Below are 22,034 nucleotides of genomic sequence, written 5' to 3' on the forward strand. Positions count from 1 at the left end.
AATTACATGAGTTATTTTAGACTGTATTAGAAAAAACTAATAGTATTATAATACATAAAAAGAAATATTGATAACACTCGTATTGCTAATCTTAACACATCTCATTAAGAAAAAAAAAGACTGGAATTTCAAGCGGTTCAAGACCTTGGCGTCTACTGCTTAAATTTACTACGGGTCATTGCTGCTCTTGCTAAAATGATCACCTGCAATATTCTTAAAAAAGAAAAAAAAAAAACCATTAAATAGCATGGCCAACAAAACACATGCATGTGCAAGTTTCTAGGGGAAAAAAGAAAAAGCTCAAGCTGGCCGTTAACCAATGATACCAGCACATGAAATGCCAGATCTGAGATGTCATTGTCGCTCTATGCCTGATCCAGTCATCTAGATTTTGGAAATATAATGGCCATGAATAATAGCATACCAAATCCCGAAAAAAATATATATTTTCAACAAGTATTTTGAGAAAAGCAACCTAAATTCACCAAATGTATCATCATTAACAAAGATGGTCAGTTACACCACAAAAAAGGGTCTTGCAATGGGGCATTGCTGAGGGCACAAGCATAGGAAAAAGACAACTTGGTAATCTTATGAGCATTTTGTGTGTCTTCAAGATCCTGCAAAAATTAACACCATCAAAAGCTACCTTGGCTACTGTTGCGAAGATTGTCAGAAATATGGAAGAGTGCCTGATTGCTATCATCGCGACCATGAAGCTGATCGCCTAAGGGGAGGTGTCATCTGTTTGTCTTCCTCCAGTGCCACCATTCCCAGATGAGAAGGATCCTCGAGCATCATTTTTGCCACCAGATAACCAGCAATCGACCAGGTCTGGAATTTCCTAGCTTGCTTGCCAACGTACCTCCCTAGAGTTCCGTCGTAATATTCTGGCCAGCTATCTTTCAATAACCTGGTTTCTGCAAGCTCGATAGCTCGTCTAGCAATTTGAGGTCGCCCAGTCTTGATGGATGCGGCAGTCAGAAGCCAAAGCAAAACTGTTACAACAAAATTTCTTGTTAATGAGGATACTTGACAAAGAAACAAGCTAGTGCCATGGGTGACAGTTCCAATCATTACAACATGAAATATTGGATTGTGGTTTACAATGTTATCATAGTTCCATAACTGACCTTAAATGACCTGAAACTTAAAAAGGTTGGGCATCTTAAGTGCCAGCACTTCCATACACCTTGAGTTGGTTCAAATATCAATAAATTTGGCAATGACAATTCTGGGATTTTTTTTTTTTTGAAGGAATTATAACTATTGCAATGCCATTGCAACCTACACAAGCATTAAATACTGAATATCCCATGTTTTTAATCTTGCAAGACAAGGCTTGAGCATATCTTTTCTGAACACAAGTTACTGAAAGTTATATACATGAGATGAACACCGGAGCATGTGATGTGTCAACTAAGTCAATCACATTGTGGCAAAAATGAACATAAAACCTCAGAAATGCTCCATGTCCTATTCATTGTCTAGAGAGTTCAATAATAATGGAGGATTCCCAGAACACAGAGGAAAGAACAGGAGGCAAATGTAAGAGGAAAACCTTACCACTATTTTTTTCTGATGTTCTCTTTTAATATATTTGTAATGTGCAGCTCGCTCGTGCAGCCAAAAATGGCCTGTTTTGGCCTGTTTTTGGGCTGTTTTCGCATGCTGTGGCAACTGCAGCGAGTGACGTGAAACACCAACCATCTCAGCACCCTAGAACCCCGATTGCTAACTAGGATTCTGACTTAGAGGCGTTCAATCATAATCCAACACACGGTAGCTTCGCGCCACTAGCTTTTTAACCAAGAGCGATGACCACTTGTGCGAATCAATGAGTCCTCTCCAACCCTGTGCCATCCGAAGGGTTCTAAGGTGCTGAGATGGCCGACGTTTCGTGCCGCTCACCGCGATTACCACAGCATGTGAAAACAGCCCAAAAAATAGGCCAAAACTGGCCATTTTTTGCAACGTTGTCATGCATTTAGTTAGTTTTGCCTAAGTTGTGCCCTTGTGTGTCCGTCCGCGAAAGTCAACCTCCCTGAAATCTCCTATGGTCCCTTATGACTTACAAAAGAGGGAACGGGTTAAAGAAAGCATCTCACTCGGGATCCACAAGTAATCATCCCTTACGATTTACAAAAGAGGGAACGGGTTAAAGAAAGCATCTCACTCGGGATCCACAAGTAATCATTTCAGTAAACACTTCATAACCAATGTAAATTACAAACAAACTTCATAAGCTCTAAACAGTTGCCAACAAAGGGTCCAAAATGATCCACTACAGATCGAAATCCCCACAAGTACCCACATGACACAACCTTTGTTTGCAAGCCTAGGACGACCACCAAAACCAAAGAAAATAGGGTCGCTAAGCCTTCTGCCAGTCCTTTACATGCTGTGCAAAGCATAAATAAAACCGAAAGATCCGAACATACATGAGCATTACATCAAACACCCCGTTTATAGTTTTATCCGTGACATTCTCCCCCACTTATTCCTTTGATGTCCTTGTCGAAACCTTTGTAGACGCTGCATCTCTTTGCCTTTACTGAGTCTTCGATCTTTTAATCTAGTGGCAATGCGCCTCTTAGCTCCCAGTTGGACTCCACCACTGTTGTTAAGTGGTCGAACTTTGATCCGCCATACTGCTTCAACTCACCAATGACTCTGACTATGGTGTGGGGTCGGTTGAGTTGTGTTGATCCCTGTTGTTTCATGCGGATTCCTCAGATGAAGGAAAAGATCATCCTTAGTATGCATTAGTCTCTCAAATATTCATGCCGCTTGAACTAGATGAATGTTTGTTGGAGCTTTAACGAGCATCGCCTCGCAGACTTTAAAGTTTTTGGATCCTTCCTCCATAAAATTTACCTATCGATTCTTCTTCCACTTAGTCGTCACTTTAAAGTCATTTGCATCACTTCCACTTTTGAATGACATTCTGTTGGGAAATAAAGCGGATAATCTACTATCAGTAGCACTGATCATCATTCGTGAGGATTTGACAACTATTGTCTTTCATTTGGTTTCTTCGAAGGGCCTTTAAACCTGTGCAGAGCTCCTTTGCTGAATAGATAAGAGAATTAGAGTACTCAGTTTCGCCCACTCTCTTAAGAGTTGAGAAGGCAAAGGTCACTTGACTTCGCTCGCCTCTCGAGGGTTGTACTCTATGCATCAAGCTAGTTACTAGCCTTCGCCTGCTCTTTACTCACACTTCTAAAGCACTCTAAGTGTTTGCACTCTAAGTGTTTGCACTTCTTGTGTTGAGTTAGCTACTTAGCTACTGTGATTCACCTTCTCAATGTCATCGATCTTCTGAAATGTAAGAAGTTTTCACCCCAACTTGGAGCAACTCTCTAGTAGTTTTGGTCGCCTCTGGGATTGTACCATTTTCTCCATCATCTTTGTTGCCTACTCCTCTGAGTTGCAAAGGTATAACACCGCATACTGTCTACTTCGTTCCTTGGTCAAGCACTCTTGCATTGACTCGAAGTCTTTCACTTTTAGTTATTTTGATGAGAAGTTCGTTGACACCGGTCTTACGAAGTTCCCTAGCTTCTGTCCTTTAGCCTTGTCTCGGTACTTGGAGTATTCTCCACCTCCTCGGCCCCTTTCATGATTAAGTGCTTTCCCTCCATGAGAGCAAGGGATCGATGACGTCACGGAAGTCCCGCCTTTACGATACCATGACGCTGTTATGCCCATGGCCCTACTATCGGTCACCTTGCATCCGTGTTCATTTCTTCGCGATCGGTAGATATGCCTCTGTGGCAATCCTCCAAGTCCACCTAGAGACTTAGCTAGGTCCATGGGCATAACAGCGGGACTTAGCTACCCGATGCTTGGTTTTGGGTAGCTAAGTCCCTTTGGACTCGTCGTCGCTTCCTCACCCTTTTCGACCCCCTACTTCAACACGTCTGTGTTCTCCAAACAGTTCCTTTTAGTTGATGAAAAGACAGATTACGACTCCTATGCATGGCCTCCGTCATCATGTTACAAGGTTCACGCTGATTCTGTTCTCCTTATCTTCCTTGGTAGCAACATTCGCTTACTCGACCTTGTCCTCTGACTTACCGGGCTCCCTTAAGCGAATATGAGCTCTAGAGCAATCCAACTCTCCAGCCTCTCCGATCATACCTTTGTATGATCAAGTCCCCCTCATGAGACTCACTGGTTTTTGGAAAGCTAAGTCCCTCTGGACTCGTCGTTACTTCCTCGCCCCTTTCGACCCCTTACTTCAACACCTCTGTGTTCTCCAAGCAGTTCTCCTTTCAACCCCTTGCTTCAGCATCTGAGACTACAAATCTATATGCTCGCTCCTCTGAGTAAGTCCTTTTTCCTACAACTTCATACTCATTTCCCCCAAACAGTCACGTATGATGGCTGCTCTCAATGTGGCCCTGCTAGGTCCCCTATGTTTGCATGTCAAGTGTTTCTATGAGTGCTTGTCCCGCTCTGATACCTTATTGTTACGGACAAACTTCGAAACAGGATGTTTGATGTAATGCTTATGTATGTCCGTGTCTTTCTATTTGTTTATACTTTGCACAGCATATAGAGGGACTGTCAAAGGCTTAAAAGTCCCATTTTAGTTGGGTTTGGTAGCCTATTTAGCCTTGTAAATAAAGGTTGGGTCATGTAGACACTTGTGAGAGATTTTCAATCTGTAATAAACCATTTTGCCCTTTTGTTGTGCAATTGTTCTGAGCTTGTAAAGTCTGTTTATAATTTGCATTGTCAATGAAGTGTTTTCTGGAATGTTTACTTGTGGATCCCGAGTGAGGTGTTTCCTCTAACTCGTTTTCTCTTTTAAAAGTCCTAAAGGACCATGGGAGGCTTCGGGGAGGCTGACCTTTGCGGACGGACACGCAAGGGTGCCGCACGACTTAGGCAAAACTAACTAAGTCCATGACAATATGTCACGCACTTAGCTGGTTTTGCCTAAGTCGTACGACACCCTCGCGTGTCCATTTGCAAAGGTCAACCTCCCCGAAACCTCCTTTGGTCCCTTAGGATCTACAAAAAAGAAAATAGATTAAAGAAAACGTCTTACTCGGGATCCACAAGTAATCATTTCAGTAAATACTTCATAGTCAATGCAAATTACAAACAAACTTTACAAGCTCTGAACAGTCGCACAACAAAGGGTCCAAAATGGTCCACTACAAATCGAAATCCCCACAAGTGCTCACATAACACAACATTTGTTTGTAAGCCTAGGACGACCACCAAAACCAAAGAAAATGGGACTGTTAAGCCTACTGTTGGCCCTTTATATGCTGTGCAAAATATGAACAAAACTGAAAGACACGGACATACATGAACATTACATCAAACACCCCGTTTACGGTTTTGTCTGTTTACAGTTTTCAATAAACTAGATCTACCAACTACTAGACTTACTATTCTATTAAATTGAATTTGATTGTATATCAGAATCCTGTAAATGCTAATAATTCATATAATAAAGCTAAATTTTTATTATACATAAAACGTTGAACTGACAACAAAATGGATTGAGCAAGATTTTTATCATTAAAAACATAAGATATACTCAAAAGAAAAATCAAGAGATTTGATAAGTATAATGTAGATTAAAGATAAAAAGTTGAAAGCTCTCCAATTCAAAAACCAAAGTAAGCAGAAAAAGAAATCTAAGAGTTTAATGTTGAATCTCGGATTTTGATGATGAAGTCAATTGTCATTTGTTTATCTAATCTATATGTTGAGATAAGTGTATAGGATTAACTACAATGGTAGTAAGACATACAGCAGGTGTTAAGCCGGAGTCAAGACAAAGATCATGTTGGGGGGTTCGAGAGTTCGTCGGAAGTCCGGACGTTCGTCGGAAGTTCTACGGGAACAATCCGAGAAGTCCAGGAGCTTGCCAAAGAAGCTCGTCGGAACTCGTCAAGAAGATCCTCACGAAGTCCAGAAGCTTGCCGGGAGTCCGCCGGAGCATTGTCAAGGGTTCGTCGGATGTTCGTCGGAAGAAGCGATTGACGCATCGAAACACGAATTGCAGTAATGACGTCTTAATTATCATAGTTAGTAAGTAGATTAAGTTAGGATTAGAAGATGATCCCACTAACTTAATCAAGGGCCAACTGAGCTCTTAACAGACCCAAATTAGGCCGAATAAAACAGCCCATTTGGAACCAGAATTCCTGGCCGGCGATGGCACCGCCTAGGAGACTCGGTCTCCCAAGAGTTCTGAGTGGTAGTACTGCCCCTGTCAGGTGGTGGTACCGCCTGAGCTTGGTCTTCGAGCGTTGTCAAGTGGTAGTACCGCCCAGACAGAGTGGTGGTATCGCTCAGTGACAGATAACAGGCGATAGTACTGCCAGGACCCTAGAAATCCGGAAATTGACACTTTTGAGCTTCATTTTCAAACCGATTGGGGCCTATATAAACCCCACCTTTTCCTGCATAAAAGGACACCGAAATCTTGCTTTAATCTTGAGTATTTGAGAGCTTAAAAGTGTTGTAAAGGCTAGAGTTCTTCTCCCTCTTTCTTTCTAAGTGTTGATCATTCAAGAGATGAGTGAAAACTTATAAGGGTTGTCTCCTAAGCCCGTCAAAAGGAGAAAAGCTGTAAAAGGGTGGTTGGCCTTCGCCTATTGAAGGAAGGCCTCTAGTTGACGCCGATGACCTCGTCGTCGGAGGAAGCCAAAAGTGGATGTAGGTCAAGATTGATCGAACTACTCTAAATCTCGATTTGCATTTGCTTTCTACTATTTATCTTAACTGCAAACTATATTTATTGCTTTACATCAACTACACTTCGTATGTTCTCAATTTAAAGATCTTTCTGAAACGGTTTTCATCGAAATCAGATTTTATCGTACGAAAGTTTTTTTTAACCGACGAAAGTTTTCCGTTGCACTAATTTACCCCCCTCCCCCCTCTTAATACGCTCTTGATCATAACAATTGATATCAGAGCAAGGTTGACTCTCAGTTGGATTAAAACCTAAGAGAGATAGCATTAGCCGAGAACCAAGAGGGTCACTCTGTTACACGTTCGCCCATGTTCAATGGGACGGATTACACCTATTAGACGACTCAAATGAGGATATTCCTTATTTCCATAGATTTTGAGCTTTGGAATATTGTAGAAAATAGATTTTCAAAATCTTCTCTTCCAATGATCGATTGGAATGAATTGGAGAAGAAGACTTTCGCTCTAAATGCAAAGGCTATGAATACCTTATTTTGAGCACTAGATAAAAACGAGTTCAATCGTATTTCGATTTGTGAAACTGCATTTGATATTTGGCATATACTCAAAGTGACTCACGAAGGCACAAGTAGAGTGAAAGAGTCAAAAATCAATCTTTTAGTACATTCTTATGAACTTTTTCGAATGAAACCGAATGAGACCATAGGAGATATGTACACTCATTTTACGAATATCGTCAATGGTCTAAAAGGACTCGGTAAAAGTTTTTCGAATTTCGAGCTTGTTAATAAAATTCTAAGATCCCTTCCAAAGAGTTGGGACCCTAAAGTCACAGTCATTCAAGAGGTCAAAGATTTAAATAACTTTCCTCTTGAAGAATTAATTGAGTTATTAATGACCTATGAAATGACTTGCAAAGCTTATGAAGAACATGAGGACACCCTTTCAAAGAACAAGAAGGATATGACACTTAGAACTCAAGAAGACCACTTGAGAGAAAACTCAAGTGATGAGAACTTTGATGATGACTTGACACTTAACAAGAAAATTTAAAAAATTCATTAAAAATGATACTAAAAATAAATTTGAACCCAAAAAGGACCAAGTAATTTGCTACGAATGCAAGAAGCCGGGACACTATAAAAGTGAATGTCCCTAAGCCAAAAAGAGAACACCAAAGAAGAAAGCGCTCAAAGCAACATAGGATGACTCAAGCGCATCCGAAGAAGAGAAGCCCAACACCGAGCAAGTTACTCATTATGCACTAATGGCCATTGGAGAGGAGGTAACAAATTTAATTGATACAGATTTATCATTTGATGAATTATTAAATGCTTTCTATAATTTATTTGATGAATATAAAATAATTAGTAAAAAATATAAATTATTAAAAAAGGAGCATGATACTCTTGTTAGTAATTTCGATAAATTAAAATTTGAGCACAATGATAGTTTAGCTACATGTATAAAATACCATGATTTAGAAATTCTCCAAAAGGTGAACTTGCTACTCAAGGACACCTTGAAGAAATTTGAGGTTAGTAGCAAGTCCTTGAACATAATCCTTACAAATAAATGTCATGTTCATAAAAGAAGTGGAATTGGATTTGTGAGAAGCCCTCACCAAAATCCAACCACCTTCATTAAAGGCCCTATCTTGCATATTTCGCACCAAAACAAATGTAACTTTTGTTGCAAACATGGACATAGAATTTATCATTGTCCATTCAAGAAAGTTAGTCTAAACAAATTGATTTAGGTTCCTAAAGGAACCATAAAGAACTCAATACAACATAATAAACAATTTAGATCGATTTTTGAGGCACCCAAGGTCAAATGGGTACTTAAAAATCATCATCTTTTGTAAAAACATATATCATCACAAGTTAGAAGCAAGAATGATATCTTACTTTTGGGGTGCTCAAGGCCTATGACCAGAGATCCAAAATGACTCAATAACGCTCTCTAGCTAAAATGACAAAAAAAAGGATTAGTAGAATTAAAAGTTTAAAACTATCAATTATAAAATGATACTGATACAATCTTGTGTGGTAAATACTTAAGTTTGATCCCTCAAATTTTGAAACTCGTAAACTCCTATGCATGAATTCCCCTTCACACATCCTCCGGATTTCCGAATTCATCAGATACATTCATTCTTTATTTTTTTCGAATCCAACTATATCTTACAAGATCATGAACTTATTGCAAGCCAAGTTTACATATAAATTCTTGTATGATATAAATCATGAACTAGTGAAGCTTACAAGCTTGCATGATGAGTCATGAACACATTGAAAACTCTATATAATATTTGAGTAAAGTATGCATTTCACAAGATCTATCATGAATGTACAAAATTTCTTTTTTTGTGATGAAAATTTTTACATAATTATGTAATCAAAGTCGGTTGCTCCACAAATAAAAACTCTTTTCAAATTGAAAACACTCACATCAGCTGTCACGGGTGGCAGGCGATTACACCACCCAGCAGCGGTGCCACCGCCCGCAATGTGCCCCCTTTTAAAACCAAGCTAAGGCCGACGGTAGAACCGACCCCAACTCATTTTCTTCTCTCCCGTGTCTCTCGTGCAGCTCTAAACCCTCATTCAACTTCATTCTTCCCCTCTAGCTACCCAAAACTTCCTATTTCCTGCAAGATCAAGAATCAATCTTACATCTTCTTGAAGATCTCAACTAAGGTATTCTCTAAAATGTTTTGATTTCTGTTTTGTATCATCTACTCTTGTTCATTATTTATCTTCCTAAATAGCAGTATTTATGGGTTCTAAAAGATCCTCTAGGGATAAAAGGAAGAGGAGATTAGAAGAAAACTATAATTCCATACTTTTTTATTCAAATCTATATACCCAAAAATTTGCTTCTATAAAATTTAGAAATGTTCATAAGGAAAAATATATTGATTTAGATGAACTAAGTGATTTAGAATCAATTCAATGGTTTGCAAATCTAGACCTTCTCCCAATCCTATAAATAAGTGAACCTATCTACCCTAGGCTTGTTAGGTTGTTTTATAATAATCTACATATAGATAAAGAAGAAAGGGTGTCTACCTATCTTTTAGGACGTCATATATCTATTACGGATAGATACCTTTACGACATCATAAGCATACCTGTAAAAAATAGAGGTTGTTATTTTAGAGGACAATGGGATAATGAAACAGTTGGGACCACATATGTTGATGCCTTAGGAATAATTTTCGACAATCTCAACTTAATGGTACTTCCAAAAAGCTATGAACATCTATTACCATTAAACACCAAAATACTTCAACATATCTTAATTAGTATCATTGTCTCTAAACAATACCATCATGATGAAGTAAGTCAAATGGAACTAGGAACCATGTATTGGATCATGAAGGGATACAACAATTGCTTTGATTACCTTATCCAATAGAACATGATAGAAATATCTAAAAAGGATATGATGCTTCCATATGGCGGTATAATCACTAGAATTCTCCATGCCTATGATATTACAATTCCACCCGACGAAGAAATTATAAAGCTAGATAGATTTAACATCATAAATAAAAATCTACTTCGATGGATGATATGTATATTTAGAAATGGTATGTGGGTTAGAATTCCTAGAAGAACCGACCCCCCTCAACCTGAACCAGAACCAAAAACACCAATCTTTAGGGGTAATCAATCTCCTCCAACTGGTCCCTTTGAGGAATCACATCCAATTAAGCAAGCACCTTCATCATCTATCGAAGACATAGGGATTCAGATAGATCGCTTTGAACAAAGACAAGATCGACTTGAACATTGTCGAGATCAAATCTTATCTGAGCTGCAATAGATTCACCAACAGTTTGTCACTCTGTTTAGACATTTTAATTTTTCACCACCTGAATGAGCATATGTATGTAGAAAAGGTTAACACAATTCCTTCTTATGCTACTCACTTTGATCGCAATGCCACTTAACTTGATGATTGCAAATCCTTGATATGTTTGACTATTAGTATCTATGACTTGATGTATTATTTGGTGAGCATTTACAGAGTTAGAAATATTAATGTTAATTGAATTTCGTTTTCGGATTTTCCTAATTCTTTGATCACTTAAATTCCATGCTGAAAATTTTATACGAATTTGATATGATTGAATGCTTCAATAACGTGTTTACTTTAAAGTTGAAAATTTTGTGCCTTGGTGCTAAAAGTTTCCATGATGAGCATGTTATACTCTCGTTGAATTTGAGAAGGTTCGTTCATACATCGGATTCTTAATCTTTGAGTATAACAAAACACTAATAATTTGGCTTCATAATTATGATTGAAAAACTATGGCTGAGTGCATGAATTTGTTAAATTTCATTTTCGGACTTTCTTGACTATTTGATCAATCACTTAAAAACTCAATGCAGAAAATCTTATGATACGAATTTTACATGATTATGTGCTTCAATAACATGTTGGAAATTGTGTGTCTTGATGCCAAAAATTTTCATGATGATGAGCATGTTTTACCTTCATAATTATGTTTGAAAAGCTATAACAAAACATTGTCCGAATGCATGATTTTATATTTCTCTTCCGGACTTAATGTATTTCTTGAATGGAGCTTTCATGAGCCTATGTCATATCAAGTTTATTTCATATCAATGCTTCATGATTTTTGACACATGGCATTAATTAACAAATGCATCTCTCATGGATTTATCTTTTGAATTTTTAATCGAAAAATGGATTTTATGTAATGATTCTTACATGAATTCCTTCTTGATGAAGGAAGATTTTTTTTTTAGATGAACACTTGCAAGGATTTAATTTCACATGTACATCTTAATCCTTGTGAAAAATGAAGTATGCCTTTATCATTTTTAATGAAAAATAAAACTTCATTCAAAATTGGTTATCTATAGCTTTTCCTCCTTACTTTCCTCCTATATGCAAAGTGTTAATGATAAATAAAAAAGGAAAAGTAATGAAAGCTATGTCCTTTTTGAGAACTTTTGAATAAAACCATGTCATGAATGCTTGAAATATGATTAGTATAATTTTTTTTTATGACATGAATTTTTACCACATTTATTATTATGCTTGAAATATGCTTGAATCGTTCTCCTTTTTGTTGATGACAAAGGGGGAGAAAGATGTAGTAAATTGATGATAGAATGAATTGCCATATTTGCATTATGTTAAGATATCTAGAGCTTACATTGCAATTTTACAATGTTGATATCTTGTCATATGATGACTTGCTATGATTGCTATCCTTCATATTTGAAATATAAGACTTGAAAATTGATTTCATGCCTTGACATCATTTTCAGAAAGTTACATCATGATAGGAATCATGATGGGGGTATTGATAAGTTTAAATGAACTTAACTTATCAATATGTCTCTTGAATTCAAAGGCTTTGAATTCAAGAATGACTTATCTCAAGTATGGCATATAGATAGAGGGAGTTAAGGTTAACTCTGTCATCAATTAATTATCATCATAAAAAAGAGGGAGATTGTTGAATCTCGGATTTTGATGATGAAGTCAATTGTCATTTGTGTATCTAATCTATATATTGAGATAAGTGTGCAGGATTAACTACGATAGCAGTAAGACATGCAACAGGTATTGAGCCGGAGTCAATACAAAGATCACGTTGGGGGTTCAATATTTCGTCGGAAGTTCTGCGGGAACAATCCGAGAAGTCCAGGAGCTTGCCAAAAAAGCTCGTCGGAACTCGCCAAGAAGATCGTCGCGAAGTCCAGGAGCTTGCCGGGAGTCCTCTAGAGCATTGCCGAGGGTTCGTCGGATGTTCGCCAGAAGAAGCGATTGACGCACCAGAACACGAATTGTAGTAATGATGTCTTAATTGTCGTAGTTAGAATGTAAATTAAGTTAGGATTGGGAGGTGATCCCACTAACTTAATTAGGGGCCAACTGAGCCCTTAACAGACCCAAATTAGGCCGAATGGAACAGCTCATTCGAATCCAGAATTCCTAGCCGACGGTGGTATCACCCAGGAGACTCGGTCTCCCAGGAGTTCTGGGCAATAGTACCACCCCTATCAAGCAGTGCTACCGCGGCAGTTGTTACTACCAGCGTTGATACCACCTGAGCTTGGTCTTCGAGCACTGTTAGGCGGTAGTACACTGAAATCTTGCTTTAATCTTGAGTATTTGAGAGCTTAAAAGTCGGGGTTGTAAAGGCTAGAGTTCTTCTCCCTTTTTCTTTCTAAGTGTTGATCATTCAAGAGAGGAGCGAAAACTTATAAGGGTTGTCTCCTAAGCCCGTCAAAAGGAGAAAAGCTGTAAAAGGATGGTTGGCCTTCGCCTATTGAAGGAAGGCCTCTAGTTGACACTGGTGACCTCGTCGGAGGAGGAAGCCAAAAGTGGATGTAGGTCAAGATTGACCGAACTACTCTAAATTTCGGTTTGCATTTGCTTTCTACCATTTATCTTAACTGCAAACTATTTTTATTGCTTTACATCAACTACACTTCTGTATGCTCTCAATTTAAAGATCTTTCCGAAATGGTTTTCATCGAAATCAGATTTTATCGTACGAAAGTTTTTTTTTAACCGACGAAAGTTTTCTGCTGCACTAATTCACCACCCCCCCTCTTAGTACGCTCTTGATCCTAACATCAGACAACTGCAATGCTAAATTTTAAATACAAGTGGTTCTAAAGACAAGCCACAAATAAATATATGAGTTGATGTGGATAAGAGACAGGACACTTTTTTGACAACTGATCCTCTCACTACATGTAGACATTGTCCAACACCAACAACATAGATGGATATATCCCTCTCTCTTCATAACATATATGTAATGAGGGACCCTGTTGGGCCCATCTCTGATGCTCTTTGTACTTACAGGTCAAGCCTCTTGTTGACATTACTCTTCCCAACTCCACTTGTTCGATCGAGCAAGACTAGGGCCAGGTCTGTTCGTCAATCTATCATTGGCAGGAAGACCAAAATCCTTTACATGACATATTAAGAGTCAACACTTCAACTATGCCTAGGCTCTACATGACATTCGACAATGATGTGACCAAAAATAGATTCCAAAGGTATGCTGAAATTTATAGCAAGTAAATGCTTTTATACATTAGATACTTTTATATTCATGTGCAAACCTATACACTATTTTTATATTTGAATCAAGGTTTATCATACCATGACATACTGCTTAGTACAGGCGGTATGTACTAGTTTAATAGGGGACCAGAGTGATACATCGATACACTCCAATATACTATATATCGGTATGCTCGATAGAGCTCGGTACATACCAAACTAACAGCTAGTCAATACACCGGTATAGACCGGTAAGATGAATCATGACTTGAATATTACAAAGAATAAAATATGGCTATATCAGCAGCATGCATTGTGAGGTTATTCAAGAAGCGTGGAAGTAGAAAAGTTATATAAAAGAATTTATTTTCTAGATCCGTTAAACATGGCTTGTGAAGTCTCACCTGGCCAAGAACCACCATTGTGGTAGCTCCAACGAGTGTTTTTTGGATCGCAACCAGTTATGACTCGCCACTCATGATTTTCCAGAGCTGGATAACAAACTTTTAAGGGCATCTCTCCAACCAATTCTGTCCAGCGTGCTTCAATAAGATCCATAATCGCAGCAGACTGATTGGGAGTTGCCAAAGATGATAAAATTGCGATGCAATTGCCTAAGCAGAACCAACGGAAGTCCATTCTAGCAGGACTGACATTTCCAATGAAGTAACCACCACGATTTGGGACAAAATCAAATAGCCAATCTGGGAGAGAGTCAGGCATTACATTGAACTTGTTTACTGCAGTATGAGAATATTCCTCTGTCTTATAACGATATATGTCATTAAGCTGGCGAAAGTCAAGCCAAAAGTAACTCCGCAAGTGATAGCTCAATGCATGAAGGCGTTTAGTTATAAGCTCAACGAACTCCTTACCCTTGTCATCTTGTTTTAACAAATTTAAGGCACACCTTAAAGCCATAAAAAATAATGCTTGTATTTCAATAGGATAACCATAGATGCCCTGTAATATGGTTACCACTTAACTAAATCAGTACACTGAGTAACTTATGAAGCAACAAGAGAAATTATCATTTTCTCAGTTGAAATCATGTAGTACAGTTGCATTTCTTGCTAAAAGAAGCCTCACAAACAATTTGAATTTCCAATGTTACAAAGAAAGCCATGAAATATTGAACTTATAACAAAAGGAGAATATGCACATTTGATATCACACCAATTGATAAAATGCAACTTCCATATATTTCATCTTTAAACTTATGAAAGTGTTGTTAAGCTTATTCTTGAATTGCTAATTGTTCATTTTTTTCAGTAATGTTAACATTGAAACTACCAGCTCTCTTTATGATGGAGAGTCAAGATGCATAAAAGCAATATGACTTCCATATGCTGAAGGTGAACCACCTACTGTTTCTGTTAACCATTGTGTTCATAGTGCCAGTCTGCCAGAAATGTGAATCTGGTGCATTCTCATAGGATGTTTCTGATGCTAAATATTGATATTCTTAAATGTTCCCACAGCCTAACACATTAGATATAAATGTATTTAAGTGATGAATGACAACTAGGTATAGCTTATACGCACATGTGACCATAATAGGTATAACTTGGTGAAGTGTAAAAAAATTGCTATCCAGGTTCATAGAAAAAGATAAAAGTAAAATAGTACTGTTTTTACCTTAAACAGCGAAATCGATTAGTTCAGTCCTAATGTTCAGAAGATGGGTGATGATGCTAGGAAACACTTTTTTTAGTTTTCTAAACCAACCTAAAGGACTCTAGCTCTGTTTTGCAAAAGAGTGAAACATGAATTGTTAAAATGAAATGATGCTCAACAACAGCCACATAAAGATAAAGGCAAAACAGCAGATGGAGATAAGAGATATCTTTAAAGACAGAAGAGAAGCCAAATAGAGCAGTAAAAGCTGCCCAATAAACCAGAATTACTTCATACTGATGTTCAGTTGACAACAGTTTTTAAAACTGAAAAGCACAATGCTGAATGCCTTTTTCTTTATTACTATCTTAGTGTCAATGTGATTCTAGAGTGATCCTTATCTAACATGATGGAGATTTCCTTAAACATAGGATCAAGCTTCAAGACTTAAATGACACCCAAGCCAGCAGGCAGCTAGTAAGGCAAACAGGATTTTCCTTATCGAGAATCAAAGGTTTAAGCATGAAATTTTCAGAAATATAGTTGAGTTGTTGTCTATTTAGTAGTCAATGACTTTATGTTGTTACATATTGTGCAGCAAGAGTTTGTATTAAGACAATTGCAGGAGATATTTTGATTGCATAATATTTTTTCCTTCTTTCAGAAATTCAAACACAATCTCACTTTCGCAGGTCAGAAACTTTGCAAAATGGTTTTTCTTTAAATTTCCAACATTCTGGTAGGATGATTCATTCATAGCACATGCATGATCCTGATTTGAATTTCTGATTATAAATCAACAAGCAGGACAGTTTAGATAATTTCAAATCACAAAACTTCCCATTTGGTGGATCACATATGGACCATATATTGCTTCTCCAATCAACACAAGTAAAAAACAGAAAAAGGATGTAGGCAATCACACTATTTGTCAAGCTATCAAAAGTTCTTTCTTTGTTTTACCACAAGTCTCATTCTAAATTTAATAAGGTTCTTCAGATACAAAAATTGTTTAATCTAATTTTCAGGTGAACCTTGCGAACCTTTCTAATATATAATTAAATTATGTACAATCAGATACAGGCTTTTTGCAGTCAGCTAACATACATACCAACCATATGCTAATGAGCTGGTGAACCAAGTTAATCATACTCAAGTCCAGCAAAGGATGCATGTAAAAGATATCAAGTCAAAAGCAGTGAAAAAATTACCATACGACGGTCAATCATACAGCATCCATCAGCACAAAGCAGTGTTGGGAATGTGTCAAACCCTTCTGAGAGGCACAATGACAGAATAAGGCGTATCCCCTGCTGACAATCAGGGGTGTCAGCCAAGGATGAGTCTCCTGTAGCCCTTGTGTAAGCACGAAGTAATATTATCCACCAAAAGCCAGAATCTACAGGGGCAACTCTTCCAATGGCACTTTCTCCAAAGTCAGCAATTAAAGTTTCCGTATTCCGGATGGGATCCTGGAAAACCTTGAAACTTGCTGGCATGACACCTGCTCCAAGCTGAAAGCGGTCAATCTTCTTTTCCCATGATTGAAGTCGAAGCGTTTTCGTGAGGAAGTTTCGAACTATTTCAGGCTCTCTACTCATCAGAAATGCCAAGGCACTTGGGACAAAGTCTCTCACAAATACCTGAGAAATTAAAATAATTTGAATAGCCAGTGCCACTGGACCTGTAAGGCTACCACATATTGCACCGTATTAAGATATATCTTCTAGGAGAAGCATTCACGCTGTGCAGCACCAAATCAGTCTAATAAAACAGCACTGTACCGCATCATATGGACATGTTTACAATAACCTATCCACTACATTAAAACTTTAGAACAATACATAAATCATATGCAGAACAATTACCAGTACCCCGTAAAATGTCAATGGGTCAGTTGATTTGAACTCACCATAAACAGCTAAAATTGTTTGCATATACGAGCAATTTATAAAGATGTAAAGGATGATCCACGAAACAAAAAGCAGTGCATGTTAGCCACTATACATCCATGAAACCCTGTGTTGGTCCATCATTCTAGCTTGTAGAGTTAACCACTTATGTTTCTAAGAATATCTAAAGAAAATACTCACAGATCAGTATACCACTTATGTTTATAAGAATATATAAAGAAAATACTCGACAGATCAGTATACCCCTGAGAAAAATTTTCTTAGCAAGACATTGTCAATTAGCATTGAATTAAGGAACTGACTATTATATATTGCCAGGGCAACTGAAGATAAAAAAGGAATGCCAATTTAGATTCAAGAATTCACATATTTTGATTTGGAGGCAGAAACAAATTCTAAAAGGAACACTATTGACAGAAGTGAAAACCTGATTATAGTTAAGTGCTTCTTCTGAAGGGTCCATTGCAGCAATTGTACCAACTGGACGTCCCCGAAAGTGAACCAATGAGCGCCTCAGAGCTTCCCAAGCTTCAGCTTGTAGATGAGAACTGATGGAAGCCTTTGGAGAATTCACATTTGACCTCCAAGAAGGTGAGTAAGCATTCTCTAGGTGCTCTGTGATTTTCAAGTGATCAAGGTTCTTTAAAGTATGACGAGGGGATGCACTGGCCATGGATAGCTCAAATAATGCCTTAACTTCACAGGACCTGTGGCGATCAATGTTATGGTTCCTAGGCCTAATTTCTAGCTTTGAGAAATCAAATTCCTGGATTTTCAATGGAGTTAACTCCCTGGCTTTTGTACCACTATTCTCAGTATCATCCTCTGGATCCACAGTAAAGGAAGGCATAACTGAAAGTTGACAAAGATGGTTCAAAATTAGTTGATGTGTCAAGCAGTCTGCACTGATCAAGTCGAACAAGGTAGATGAGGTAAGATATACATCCAGTACAAAAAAGCAAGAATTAGAGCACCAATAATTGTATCAGAAGAACATAGGCAAAGTCTAGGTGTCCCAGACCGAGAGATTTCTTGAGGAATTGACAAACCACCAAAGATAAAATTAAATCAGAAACTTCTTTAAGGGACAAGGGCCCCGCAAGCAACAACATCGCAATTAAACTTCTGAAACACAACTCCAAACTTAGTCAACTAATTGTTTGCAGTTACATAATGCATTCTGCCTGAGTGATCAGGACTGGACATCCAACACTAGTTTTATGACCAAGAACAGTACCCAAATAGAGGTTTAAAGGAGAAGGGTACAGATGCCAAAAAGAGAGAGATTCCTCCATAGAGATCAATTAAATCGATCAGATCTAACATTACAAAAGAAACAGATACTCCAATAACCAAATGACCATTAAATTTGGATTTCACTTATAGTCAATTTGACTTGTTGAGATTCTTGCATGGCATTTGTATGGATAACATACCATGTTCACGTTAGTATACATATGGACCTTTCATCAGCATTTACAACCCTTCAATGTGCATGTAATCATGTCCCCTCATTCCTCCTTTTAATCTTTACTTCGTATTTACAGTTTGGATATATCCTTCGTTTCTAAGTTTGAATTCTAAACATTGCACATTTAGATATGACCAATTTTATCTATGTCTTTTCAGGTATTATCTCTTTGCTTCATTTGCTTATCTAAATTTAAAGAAAAAATAGCAACACAGATGAAACTTAATTTGTTAACAGAAAAGGGATAGAAAGATAACATATATCCCATATTTTCAGCAATCTGCCTCAAATAACCATATTTTCAGTAATCTGACCATATTCCACTAAAAACGATGATCCATGGTCAATTGTAGAAGCTTAAACAATAATATACTTGACAATTATAACAAAATTCCACAACACTCAATATTGCTTAGAAAATCAAAACAATATCTAACAACAAAACTGGTAGAGACAGACAATCGCCAACTCTGTTTATGATCTGACTGAAATAGAGTGTTGAAAAAACCCTATCCTCTCTATCACTTACTAGGTGCAATCATAGCTCAAGAAACTATGTAAACTCTCTAAGAAAGATCACTCATCTTTAATGAAATTTGTATAGAATACATTCAAGACAAAAAGAAAAATCAGATCAATCAAATACAAGTGAAATACACAATTAACCCCTATAACTATGTTAAAAGAAAGTTGAACCACGGCGCGATACAAACGTGAAATATCAGTGAACTACATTCCCGAAATCCAAATTGTTACAGCGATACCAACTCACATCCGTTTTGCTTCCAGATAGATCGACAACATAAGTTTCAGGCATTATGGCGGAGTTATCAGAATTGGCCATCCCAACAACTACATTAGTTTCGCGAGCATTCATACCACGATAGTGATACATTTAAAATCAAATGATCATTTATTCACATTAGAATCAATTGATCCAAAGCACTTGTATCCCATATTAAAAATGTTTTTTAACCCAATGACCATAGCGTATTTGGACTTCAATGAAAGAGGATAAACATAAGTTGAAGCTAGGGATTTAAAATGCTTTTTCTGAGTCTTTATCTTTTCTTGTTTAGTTCCGCAGATCCTAATTTGTTCTATCTCTATAGATCTTCCACTTTGATCGATCTGCATTTCTAATGATTGTACATTTGTATGCTTTATCGATCCCCAAAAACAAAGTATCAGCAAAACCAATATACGCCCTTATTCCCAAACTTTGGCATAAAGGAGTCATACAAATCTCTACAGATGGATTACATTGCAACAGTTTCATAATCGCATTAAAGAAGTCGACCATAGCAAACTCAACACGACGTTCAGGGAAAGATTTCCACTTTTAGCTGCTGCATTGGGATGCCAAAACATCGAGATTCCCACAAATAGGAAGTTTCTCGACCTCGAATGGTTTGCTTCGAAAGATGGCAAACAAACGAGAAGCAGAACCAGATCGATCGAGGAACAAAGAAACAAACCCTCACATGCAACCACACGAAAAATCAAACGAGTGGAAAACCCGAAGATGCAATCAAGAAGAGAAGACAGAAACGGGAGCAAGATCGGGCGTTCGGACCCATTCGTCTGTTGTCCGATCGAGAGAAGAAGTGGAATGGAAGCTGATGGAGATCCGATCGAAGACTCCACCGCCTAACGACTTCGAGACAAACCCTAGCAAAGCGACGGGAGGGGGGACGAGAGGAGTGGAAAACCGGAGTGTGTCAACTTTATATATCGACCTCCGCGCCGGTTTGCAGGGCATCGAATGGAACCATTACGTTCGCCGGTAGACGAGGGGGCGTTAAAGCGTCGAGGGAACGCGGCGGCAACCAATACGTGACACTGTGACCGGGTGGCACCGGTGGATCCCGTGGGTTTTACCGGTCACAGCCGGTCAAGTAAATATTGCGTACGTGTTCTCTCACAGCTTATTCCTCTGCGCGACCATCGTCACCGTCCATGGTCCGGCAGATCAGGTTGGGCGTGAATCTTCGAGCACTGTGGACGGCGATGCGATGGGCTGAAATGGGCGTGCGGCTGCATGAAGGATACGCACGAAACGAGAGGGCTGCGCGCCTTCCGCCACGGGAAAGACATGAAGATTCCATCGGAACCGTTCGTTTCATCATGGATTTCGATCTCGATCGTTCGTTCGTTTAAATAAGAAGTACCTGATGATATAGTATTAATTTGATCAAAACAAACGAATGGCTGAGATCGAAAATTTAGATGGAATGGACGGTTCGATGGGACGCTCTATAGCTATTCTCTACCAACGATGGTTTCGCCAACCCAGGAAGTGTGGGGCCGGCTTTTAGCCAAGCCTGTGTTTTGGTAGGACCCACCGTTTGGGCTTATTTCATGGGGTGAGCGAATATATTGTTTCTAATAGTATACTTGCCTTTATAAATCTTAATTAAACTCAGTTAAATTAAAATTAAGATTATATAAAATATCTTTAATGTTCTCATCGTCATTAGAGTTTTGAAAGGTCATAATGTCCATTAGAGGATTCAAAACACTGCCTTAAAGTCCAAACAATAGTTAATTAAAGAAGATTAACTCAACTGGAATTTAAAAGGGTAGATATAGTAATTGATTACATTTAGAGGACATTATCTATTATCTTTCAATTTCTCATGCGATGTTACTATTTACAATCTCATTTTAAAAAAATTTAATATTTTGATATTATCTTTTTTTTAAATACACATCAATATCATCATCTTTCTTTTTCATCCTTTTTTGTTTCTTGTACCTCTCGATAGAAAAGTATTGACAGGGCAGTGAGTAAGGTCTAATAACGTAAAACGATATTGAAGCATGAACTAGGGAGTGATACGGAGCATAGGTCAGGTGACTATGATTGATAACAAGAAGCATACCTGCAAGAGTATCAATAGCGATATGGTGCATAGACGATGATCGTAAGAGTTACGAGGAAGAAAAAATAAAATTAAATTAAAATTAGTTAGACTTAAAAAATAAAATATTTATTTTAACTATTTTTAATATATTATAAAAAAAAATAAATAGTAAACTTAGAAGGTTAGTTAGTACATATCTAAATTGACAATCAATCAATTCTAAGCCCAACAATAAGTAAACTTAGAAGGTTAGTTAGTGTTTGGAATAAAACCAAATTTGATTATATTTTAAAATAATTGTTTAAAAATAATTTAAACTTTCTGATAATTATAATCCTTATTTTAATCTTTTAGTAGCTGATGAGGGAAATCTTTAGCCACTGGTTTAATACAAACACAAGAATTTAGTTG

The 22,034-nt window shown here is 37.7% G+C and overlaps 1 protein-coding gene across 1 annotated transcript; it reads right to left on the reverse strand.

Moving 5' to 3' along the window:
• Positions 1-20,535, reverse strand: LOC135597395 (probable alkaline/neutral invertase F). Its single transcript, XM_065090300.1, has 5 exons — positions 20,333-20,535; positions 17,713-18,137; positions 16,584-17,015; positions 14,160-14,718; positions 1-998 (listed from the first exon to the last, which is right to left on the reverse strand). Exons 1-5 carry the CDS (start codon positions 20,334-20,336, stop codon positions 703-705), a joined length of 1,716 nt encoding a protein of 571 aa, XP_064946372.1. The 5' UTR covers positions 20,337-20,535; the 3' UTR covers positions 1-702.
• Between the last annotated feature and the right edge of the window lie 1,499 nt (positions 20,536-22,034).

This window comes from Musa acuminata, chromosome BXJ1-11, assembly GCF_036884655.1.
Source record: "Musa acuminata AAA Group cultivar baxijiao chromosome BXJ1-11, Cavendish_Baxijiao_AAA, whole genome shotgun sequence".
Lineage (NCBI taxonomy): Eukaryota > Viridiplantae > Streptophyta > Magnoliopsida > Zingiberales > Musaceae > Musa > Musa acuminata.

Coding starts and splice junctions, on each gene's coding strand:
- LOC135597395 (XM_065090300.1), bottom strand. Junction 14,719..16,583: donor GTATGATTGACCGTCGTATG/GTAATTTTTTCA, acceptor ACCATATTACAG/GGCATCTATGGTTATCCTAT. Junction 999..14,159: donor CAATGGTGGTTCTTGGCCAG/GTGAGACTTCAC, acceptor TTGTTGTAACAG/TTTTGCTTTGGCTTCTGACT.